The sequence below is a fragment of the Poecilia reticulata genome, chromosome 2, assembly GCF_904066995.2.
Source record: "Poecilia reticulata chromosome 2, P_reticulata-male-v2, whole genome shotgun sequence".
NCBI lineage: Eukaryota > Metazoa > Chordata > Actinopteri > Cyprinodontiformes > Poeciliidae > Poecilia > Poecilia reticulata.
This window is the reverse complement of record NC_088831.1, coordinates 25,304,587-25,314,896: the sequence shown is the minus strand read 5'-3', so window position 1 is coordinate 25,314,896 and position 10,310 is coordinate 25,304,587. Positions and strand designations below refer to the sequence as shown.

The following is a 10,310-nucleotide window of genomic DNA, read 5'->3' as shown; positions in this document are numbered from 1 at the left end:
AACTGCATCTACATTGACATCAAATAACAGACAGGTAAGTGGACTATTTAGGAAAATTTTTAGAAGGCAGGTGGTTGAATTAAGTTTTATTTAGGGGTATCGGAGTTAAGGAGGCTGCACTCTTAAGATTGTATTTGTAAAACAGCTTAAAAACTATGTATTCTTTTCCATTAATTGGCTACTGATATTTTTATCGGTGTTCCACTTTAACTGGAGCGCTCCTACTTCCGACTTCCTAGGTAAATGGATCGCAGCAATACAACCCAGACATAGAAAATACAGTAATCTAAATTAACTGATATAAACATTTCACTTTAATACATGTACGCATCTTATACAAAAACTGTAGACAGCATTTCTCTCTAATATTATTTTATTGTTTAGACAGCTGGTAGTCGCTGGCTCGTCTTGCTGCTACAAACTACAAACGCTCCCATCATGCTTTGCTCTGCCAAGACGTCAGGTCAGCTGACCGTTGCTGTTCGTAGGAGAAAGATGTCGGTGACGACCTGCCGAACGATGAAAGCTGGTTTCACCTTTGCGTTTGCTCTCTGTTGCCTAGCTTTAGCAGGTAAGAAGTGTCCAACGCTAAACAATCGACACTCATAGTTTCACAAACCTCCTTCGTTGTATTTCTAACGCCGCGGCCTCGTGTGTGGCCTCAATATTCATCTGACAAGTCGCTACTCAGCCCAGGAGCATCGTTAGGATGATCATTTAGCTTTTTTTTTCTGCTATTCCCGTGTTTTTCTTCATCTGTCAATAAGAATCAGAAAAGTAATCCATCTAAATACCAGTTGCTTTTGGAAAACTATTCAATTCCGGCTTCATGAAACTGATCGAATAGCTTGACACAACTCTTGCTTTTTGCTAGTCGTTATGCTAGCGTTAAGGTTAAATGTGCCATTTACTATATCCAATGAAAATGTTTATAATAACGTGGTGTCTAGTTTCTCTTTATTAATTATTTGCCTGTGCTGTCATGTGACACTCTGTTCTGGGCTACTGGTTCCTCTTTAACTTCCATCTTTGCTGCTGCTCCATGTCACGAGTGTATTTCTCCATCCACGGAGGTGTTAACATTGTAGCCAAGATTTCACATTCTCTTTGGTCTGCAAATGAGGCTACCTATTCTGTTTTGATTTATTTTTACGTAAAATCTATGCACGTAGTGCAGTCATAAAATTATTACAAGGCATAGTAATTTTAAATGGAGCATTAAATGTGATTGTGAGAGCTTTGTAGCATATTGGTAGGGATAAAAGTAGCTAAAATTGAACATCATCAGTTTGTGCACAGTCTTTTAAAAACGTGTCTTGCTTTGCTTGGGCTGACAAGAATCTCCATTCTTCTTCAGGTGTCCGTGGAGACAGCTTCACGGTCCTTCAGGCTCCAGAGTTTGTGTCGTTCCAGAAAGGAGACTGGCCGGTTTCTGGAGAGAAAGTCCCTGATGTGGTGGCTCTGACTATGGGCTTCTCTATTGAAGAGGTATCTTATTTGCAGTAAAGGAAAAAAAAACAAAAACTGTTGAGCTTTGTTTTTATAGATGCGTCTTGAGACCACGATGTTGGCATCGTAAAAAACGCAATATGTTTTTGTTTGCCCAGGACCTGCTGTGGCCTGGCCTGCAGGCTGGTCCGTTGTTCCAGCGTCCCCGGGCTAATGTGTTGGTGGTGGTGAGAGGAGTCGACAGCCTGGCTTTTCCTCAGACTGTGGCTTCCTACCCCCTGGAAAATGTGAGTCAAGCAATTCTTGGAAGTAAGCAGATTAAAATCTACAGTATAATGAGAATAGGTTTGCTCAGTGTGCTGGTGGCTTCTCCTCTCTCAGCCAGTACCCTTCACCCTGGACAGCGTTGCAGAGACGGTCCACTCTTTGTTTTCCGAATACACCCCCGTAGTGCTACAACTGGCTCCAAGTGAGGAGGTAAAAATAAAAAATAAAAAATCAGCTTATACAGAACAACAGGGAACAATAAATACCTTTAAATAAGCTTATTTATTTTTCTACATCTTTACCTAATGTTTTGTCCCCTGCAGCGGCTGTATATGCTTGGCAAGGCCAATGCTGTGTTTGAGGACCTTCCGGTCACCTTACAGCAGATCCGCGCACGCCTATCCCAGGATGGCTCTGTGCTGACATCTCTTCCCCTCAACTCCCTAAGCAGAAATTCAGAAGTTGGTGTCTAACATTTGCAGTACACGTTAGCTACATCTTCTGTAAAAAAACAAAACATCAAAAACTATCACAATTATTCGAACCACGGCTGAAACAATTAATCATGATAAATCGATTATTAAAATAATTGTCAACTACTTTAGTAATTGATTAATCTTTAACTGGAGAATACTTAAAAAAGGTAATTTGCTGAAAGAACAACGTACTCAGAGGAGTAATTCAAAACTGTTATATATACAGTCTGTATTAAAACCTTGGATGTTTTCCACCCAGAAATTCTCAAGTGCCATGATTTTAGCTTCACCTGGTTCAAATTCAGTTAAAAAAAGATTCCTATTAAGCACCCTTTGCTATCTAATCATTAATCAGTTAATCCAAAAACCAAATGATAAAGCATTCACTAAAGAAATCCTATGCTGCTGCATTTTAAGCAAAAAAAAAGTATATCTATTTTTTTATTTAAAAAAGAAGTAGGGTTATTGGTTCATTTGCATCTGCTATTATATTTCTGAAATGTTCTTAAAGGGCTTGCATGGTTAAATAAAAAAACTACAGAATGTTCAAATTTTTTTATTGGAATAATCCATTACTAAAATGATCATTAGCTGCAGCCATAATTTGAACCTGAAAAAGACTTTGTCTGTATGATTAGGTTCCAACCAAACTTCACACCATAACTTTTCTACTTATTTTGGTCCTAGGCTGACTTACTCTTCCTGTCTGAGGTTCAAGTACTGCACGATATCACCGCTCTGGTAAGCTGCCCCCGATGTTGCAGACCTCTTTTTTTTTTTTTCCATCGTAGAAAGGGAACTGGTGAATCAGATTTCAATCATACCTTCTCCTCTGGCAGCTCCAGAGGCACAGACATCTGGCCAAGGACTTCTCCCCTGACCTGTACTCTCTGGAGCTGTCCGGCTTGGAGGAGCTGAGTCGTCTTTATGGCAAAGACTCTCCTCAGTACCGCGACGCCACGGCCATTCTTGCTTCTGTCCTCCAGAAGGTAACGGGGAGAAATGAGGCAGTAAAACAACTGTCAACATTATCTTTAATTTACCTCAGTTTTAACCATGTCCTAACTTTTTCTTACAGTTTGGAGAGGACATGTATCGACTCTATGGCAACAGGGCTGTGGTGGAGGTTGTTACTGTGAAAACCTTTGAAGCTCCTTTGACCAGAAAGTCTCGTTCAATCTTGGAATCTAAACAGATTGTAAGTCTGAAAGGATCCTGTGTTACTTCTAATAAGCTGTGGCAGCAGAGAGAGAGAGAGAGAGAGAGAGAGAGAGAGAGAGAGAGAGAGAGAGAGAGAGAGAGAGAGAGAGAGAGAGAGAGAGAGAGAGAGAGAGAGAGAGAGAGAGAGAGAGAGAGAGAGAGAGAGAGAGAGAGAGAGAGAGAGAGAGAGAGAGAGAGAGAGAGAGAGAGAGAGAGAGAGAGAGAGAGAGAGAGAGAGAGAGAGAGAGAGAGAGAGAGAGAGAGCACTAGTTCAGTTATTTAATGAGAAATACCAAGAAACTTACACATGCATAAAATTGAAAACAAAAAATACACAATTTAATCAATAAGCTGCTCCAAATATAAACAAGATATCTGGGAGCATTAGTATTTCTTTAAAGTAGCAGCTTTATGCTCTTGTTTTTTTTAATTATATATTTTTTTGATAGCATTTATGCAAATGCTGTGACATGTTGTTTTGAATATTAAAATGTCTTGATATTTACTGTTGTCTCTACACAAAAGCAGACTGTATAATTTTACACTGAACAGAGGTCTTTAACACTTAGTTTTAAGAATCCATTTTTTGTTTATGAAAACATAAAAAAGGCTTCGTGCAACGTTTTCAGTTTTTTTGCATCACAACTACATTAAATTAAGAGAAGCTGGAAAACCACAGGTCAAACCTGGACTTAGTTATTCTGCTACAGCAAGAATAATCAAAACAGTTTGATTTGTGAAATTTTTAGTTTGTAAAAAAATCTAAAGGAATTGCTAATTTTCCCAAAGTTATTGATAATGTATGAGGGTTGTCTTGTGAGCTCATAACCTTGAGCACATCCTATTCAAATTAAAGCCATTCCTCCTTTTTTTAATTTAGTCTCCAGAGTTCATCTGATGCAGCATGTTGTGAAATTTTAATCACCTGTCGATCTCATCAGTTAATATGTAGGCAGTTTTTATTGCCAGTAAGATGCATCATCATTTTATGAACTAGCCAGAAGCTTGTTTAGGTTTACAAGGGCGTGTCACCAGGTTGGTCTTAGTGGTCATTTTTGTGCATCCAGTCAGGATTAACATATGCAGCGACAACCTGAATAATTTTGTCACATAATAGAATACATAATAAAGATGTGTTGTAATTGTTTAGTTTGCCCACCTGTGAGTGTTGCGGTTTAAACACAAACTGAATATTACGATCATTATATGAGTGGAGGATTTGTTGTAGATTGCTTTGTCAGACTGCGTCTCTACCTAGTAAATGCTACATAACCAACTGAACTGAATTAGATAAATGTGTCTACATACGCTTTGTGTTTAACTTATTTGACTGGGTTGAATATTTCCAGAGTAACCCGGGCAGCCCCTACAACCTGGCCTACAAGTACAACTCTGATTACGCTGTGATCTTCAACATCGTCCTGTGGCTGATGATCGCTCTGGCCCTCGCGGTCATCGCCATCGCTTACAACCTGTGGAACATGGACCCGGGATATGACAGCATCATCTACAGGATGACCAATCAGAAGATCAGGATGGATTAAGTCCTGCCATCGCCACCCCTGCTGCGTCCTTACAGTTCTCCTGGTGAATATTTGTGTTTGTGTTGATGTCTTGTGTTGTAACTGTATCTGTGAAAGTTCGGTGGGAGGAAGAGCACAACACTGAATTGTTTTTGAGTTTACAGCACTGATATAAAATGCTGACATTAAATGATATCCAATTAAAATCATGGCAGCATTAAACTGGTGCCCATTCAGCCAGTCTTTAGCAATATCGTCCCATGGAGTGTACACTGAACAAATATTGCCTTCCTCCTTTCAGCTTCACAGCTCCAATCATTCCTTCCTTTAACTTCAAACATTTTTCTCACTGGTGATTGCAAGTCCATTTTTATTGTTAAAAAAACATGTTGAAAGTAGATTTCTCTTTGTTTGTTTTGCTGTATGGAACTGTCAAAGGTTTAAGTTAAAGAAAAATCTATGTGTATATATTGAATATACGAATGTATGAGAAAGTATGGTGTTCATGTTTGCTGTGCTCCTTCTTCAAATAACAGGTATTTGGACTGTGTAGAAACTTGACCCTGATGTTTGCCATCATAATTAAAATGGCCCAAAAGAAGCTCTGTAAACTGCAATAAATGCTTAACAATAAATTATTACATGTATTGTGCTAGTTTGAACTTATTGCAGCAGGTTAACCTGTGAGACAGGAGTAAAAAATAATAAATCAGCGATGTTATTTCATTTTTACATTTTTTATTGATGCAGCATTTTTAGGTGTTTGAGAAAATGGAACATATTTTTAATTGCCTAACATCTGCAGAAAAATTGAGATCAAAATTAACATATTAGAATTTAACTGAAAAACAATTAAACTCAGATTCATTAAACAGTTTTTTCCCCCCGAGTTTTTTTTTATTTTGGTGACTGATTTACAGCTAATGAATTAGAATACCACATACAACTGAAATAAAATTGATTTAATATGGAAATGTTAACTTGTTCATAAGTTGGACAATATGTTTGAGGTACTTTTAGTATAAGTTACTGCAACAATACAGAGCGGGTGGAAACAATCAGCGTGTGTCCATTCTGAGGTGTAAAGGAAACCACGTAACTTTACCAGCAGTTTCAACTCATCTATATTTTTGGGATGGACGTCACTAATCTTCTTCACATTGACAGATTTTCTACCACAGTGATGCTATGCAAATGTAAAAGTAAGTATTGTTGTATTCAGCAGTGTGGATAGGTGCCAAGTCCTTATGAGAAAGGAGAGCAATATTTCCATAAAGCTTGTAAGCAGAGGGGAACATGGAGTGCTCTGAAATGTGCTGGTAGATGCCTGCTGTGACTTTCATCTTCTAAAACTCAGTGGATCATCTCAGGCTCTAACATGGCTCCTCAAATGATCAATGTGGAAACTCCCACTGGAACTAAACCAATTCAGTTTCTGTGCTCCTTCTTTCTCTTCCTTCAGATTCTGTGACTTTGATTTTTAAATTAAATGCAAAATGTACTTTGGAATGCTGAGCATGTCAAGTCCATTTTCCATTCATGCCCAGGTAAAACTATTTTGAAGTTGCTATTGTGGTTCAGGGGCAGTGGTGGAGAAAGTACTCAAAAAATGTACTTAAGTAAAAGTACAAATACACAGACAAAAATGTACTTAAGTAAAAGTAAAACTACCACATTAACATTTGTACTTAAGTAAAAGTAAAAAAGTACTGCCATTACCTAATCCCTAATGCAATACCATTAAGTGAACCGATCGTATTTAATTTTAATACATTAGAAATGTGCCAGTTTAATGAACAATGCCACAGATAAAGCATGTTTTTATTATGTTTACTCTGTGTAACATAGTTTAGACTTAGATATGTGATTCTATGCATCATAATTTCAGGGATGGAAACATCTTATCTCCTGTCCTAACATAACATGAACTTCCCTTTTTTTTTGCCACTAATGGCATTTATTTTTTTAAAGAAATCCAACAGAAAGGTGATGGAAAGAAGGTGGGTGGGAGAGGACAGGCAACCAAGGAGTCAGTAGCAGAGTTGTAGTCAAGACCACCTACCCAAGACCAAGTCAAGACCAGCGCTACATGGCACAAAAAATTAACTTTTACCTATCAAATTTGCTTCTCAAATTGATCTTAAAGATCCACATTCCCATAAAACACCTAGATATTAAATACTTAGAGCTTAAATAAATTTAATCAGTAAAGATCCGTCCAGAAGAATCGGGTCGTTCCTGAATGTCATATCACTATATTGCACTTTGGTCACAACGTTGTTCCATATATGTGACACCTCAGTCGCATAACCCTAACCCTAACCCTCCACACAATAATCCAGTGCATGAGTGACAACTTTTTTTCATCGCAGATGCAAAATATGTGTCTCAGTCAGTACAGCTAGCTTTGCTAGCAACACGTCCACGGATATTACCTTTCTTTAAGCTTTCCTTGCAAGTGACGCTAAAGTTGGACGAAGTCCCACTGTCTGTGAAAGCGAAGCGCTGCTGATTTTACATGTCGCCATATCGATTTATGCAGCGATATTATATTACTGACGCTTAGACAGACACCTTCTCCCGCTCAGAGGAAACCACTGCGCATGTCTGGAGCTCCACGTGTGAGTAAATGGAGAGGCGATGGGTGACAACAGACACGTAAGTGACGTTATTGCTCGGATTTTACGGCGCCACCTTAAGTCCCTGAACTTCACATTTTAACGAACAAAAAGCGCAACGCGACTTGGATGTAACGAGTAACGCGACAGTTTTGTAGAAATGTAGTGAAGTAGAAAGTACAGATACTTACTGTAAAATGTAGTGGAGTAAAAGTAGAAAGTGTCCATTGTTAAATCTACTTATGTAAAGTACAGATACACGAACATTGTACTTAAGTTCCCACCACTGTTCAGGGGTAACTTAACACAAAGAATTAGACAGTAAAAGAAAAAAAAAAGTCACTACCTCATTTTTTTTGCCTGTATCATTCTTTGAACAACTGTAACGAGTACCAATTAAGCTTTTTTTATCTTCTAGATTTTTAGATGCACTAGATAATTATAGAACACGTAGATGCTAACATTGTGTAACAGTTTATATGACTTCCCCACAGAGTCCACGGTTCATCAATACCGATTATGTATTAGCGGTGTATCTCTTTAAATATCATTGTTGTGTCTGACGTTGCGAAACGACCCAGCCAATCACAATCATATTGGATTTATTAAGCTCCGCCTCTAGTGTTATTCTCAGTCTATGATTGGCTGTATTTCTTCTATGAAGCGCCAGTATTTATATTGACACATTCGGGAAGACGAAATTGTAAAACAGCTGAACTGAAAGAGGGTAAACAAGTCTCTGACAACTGCGACTCTGAAGTTCATCGAAACTGCAGCGTACAACACCAAAGACTAATGGTCTGACTGCTGGTAAAAGGTATTTTTTTTAAATTATTCGTGTATAAATTCATGGCCACGCCCGGAAGAAAAGCAGCTTTCTGTTTACAATTTGTCTTTAGCACCAAGATTTACGTTTTGAAGCTTTTTTGTTTAGAAGCTAAAATACGTTTAAATTCTTTACAATTCAATTATGTGTATTTAATATGATTTAAAATTTGATGAAGTGAAATAAGTTATCGCGTATTGACGTTGGATTTTCGTGCTGGTAAAATGTTCCTCCTCGGACGATAAAACAAGGAAGTGCTCCTCTCCGCTCCCAGTTTGCTTTTCTGCCCTTTTTAAGCCTGATTTGCGCGGTCTAATCGCATTTTATGTCGACCGTAGTAAAGGCACCGTTTAAATGGTGTGTTTACAAACGGCTTAATTATATGGTTCAAATTTAACTTAACATATTTTTTTTCATTGTGGAGAACAAATATGGAATGACTCAGCTTTTCTCTGTCATACTGTAACCCGAGCACTGGGAGTACAGTGTGTTTCCTTGTTGGTTAACTTGTTTATTGAAGTAAGGTGTAGAAATGTTTTGAAAAAATAAAAAAATAAAATAAAGAATCTCACTGACCTAAACTGAGTTAAATAGGTGTAAAACTGTGAGCAAAATTTTCATAAAAAAGTAAGCCCTGGAAACCTTGCTGACAATTATTGTATGCTTAAATTACTATTTTAAAAAATACATATTTGTACTTCTTACATTGTAGCTTGCGCCTACGTGGTGAGGAAGATCAGGGGTTCTGTTTCTGAGGCAGAGCAGGAAGAGAAACCCATCCGTACACCATGTAGTGCAAAAGGTAAGAAACTGACATCAAAGCTGATCTTCTGTATCCTTAAACTGAGCCTTCAAAGAAGACCATCATTTTTTAAAAATCCTAATCTTAAATGGGTCACTTGTTTAGCATGCATGTAAAATTCTTATGTTATCTTATATGCATATGTTTGAGAATTATTTTTTTCTTTGCTATGTTTGTCTGTCATAACATGTCATATCTCGCTTGTTTTTCACTTGTAGCTCAAAGCAAAAAGGAGCGAAGATCAAAGTCTTCCTCAACTGCTGCCCTGAACCCGGGACACGATGAAGGAGTCGTCGACGGTGCAGCGGCAGCAGGGACGTCATCAGGGGCACCTGCGCGGAACTGTGGCTCCTGACGTTAAATTTCTGACTGGATGCTGGAACTGTGGTCAACTCACTCTCAAAAGATAATTTACATATTGGAAATTATGTTGGATGTTTCACTGCGATGAAATAACCACATGAATTGGATGGCAGGTGTTTTTGACACAAATTTATAAACCGGGTACTAAAAGTCTTAATTTGAACACTTTCCAGTTTTGCACAGTTTCCGGTGTCCAGCTCAGAACGTCCCATAAAACGGCCTTTTTCACAGCAGATGTTTTCATACTTCCTGAAAACAAGTGCAATTAGTAACGTTAGTTGTGGGAATGTTCCTTTTGTTGTGCTCAGGTGCAACAGAATGTAATGAGGGCATTCATGTTGGTTAGAACTGATAGTGTGTGTGGGCAGTCAATGTATTTCCTGTGAAAGAGGCCTACATTCACGTACGGCAGCGTTTGACGGCTGGCTCACCAACCTCTGCACCCAGAGACTGAGAACGCCTGATGTTCCTGCTGTTACACCAGTAAACATAAGTATGTTAAAAAGCTCTGTTCGGGTATTTATACCTGTATGATAGACTTATGCATTATATATTCATGTCACAATAGGTAATATGCACATCATTGGATAAATTAAATGAAGTAATTGAACTAATATTAAAGTAAACTTTTACAGATGCGTTTATTTGTATATCTATTATGAAATTGTTATAAGGTTACATTTGCAATAAATTTGGAACTGCAATGTCATACATTGTGTTATGCATTTAATTTCTTACAGCTAATCTTGAAAATAAAAGAGTGCAAAGTCTGTTCTCTTGGCTTGT

The 10,310-nt window shown here is 38.0% G+C and overlaps 1 protein-coding gene and 1 long non-coding RNA gene across 2 annotated transcripts; both read left to right on the top strand.

Annotated features, from left to right (window-relative positions):
- Positions 1-422: 422 nt before the first annotated feature.
- On the top strand, positions 423-5,562 carry atp6ap2 (ATPase H+ transporting accessory protein 2). Its single transcript, XM_008434024.3, has 9 exons — positions 423-571; positions 1,358-1,488; positions 1,608-1,736; positions 1,831-1,926; positions 2,040-2,177; positions 2,880-2,933; positions 3,032-3,181; positions 3,271-3,390; positions 4,742-5,562. Exons 1-9 carry the CDS (start codon positions 439-441, stop codon positions 4,934-4,936), a joined length of 1,146 nt encoding a protein of 381 aa, XP_008432246.1. The 5' UTR covers positions 423-438; the 3' UTR covers positions 4,937-5,562.
- A 2,627-nt stretch (positions 5,563-8,189) lies between these two features.
- Positions 8,190-10,294, top strand: LOC103479530 (uncharacterized). Its single transcript, XR_535957.3, has 3 exons — positions 8,190-8,350; positions 9,072-9,161; positions 9,380-10,294. It is a non-coding gene; the product is annotated as an uncharacterized LOC103479530 (long non-coding RNA).
- Positions 10,295-10,310: the final 16 nt, after the last annotated feature.

Bases quoted from the DNA above. Each gene is read 5' to 3' on its own strand.
- atp6ap2 (XM_008434024.3), top strand. From the start codon at position 439: ATGCTTTGCTCTGCCAAGACGTCAGGTCAGCTGACCGTTGCTGTTCGT. The intron at 1,737-1,830 runs GTGAGTCAAGCA...CTCCTCTCTCAG, and splicing joins CTTCCTACCCCCTGGAAAAT to CCAGTACCCTTCACCCTGGA. The intron at 2,178-2,879 runs GTTGGTGTCTAA...TTTTGGTCCTAG, and splicing joins CCCTAAGCAGAAATTCAGAA to GCTGACTTACTCTTCCTGTC.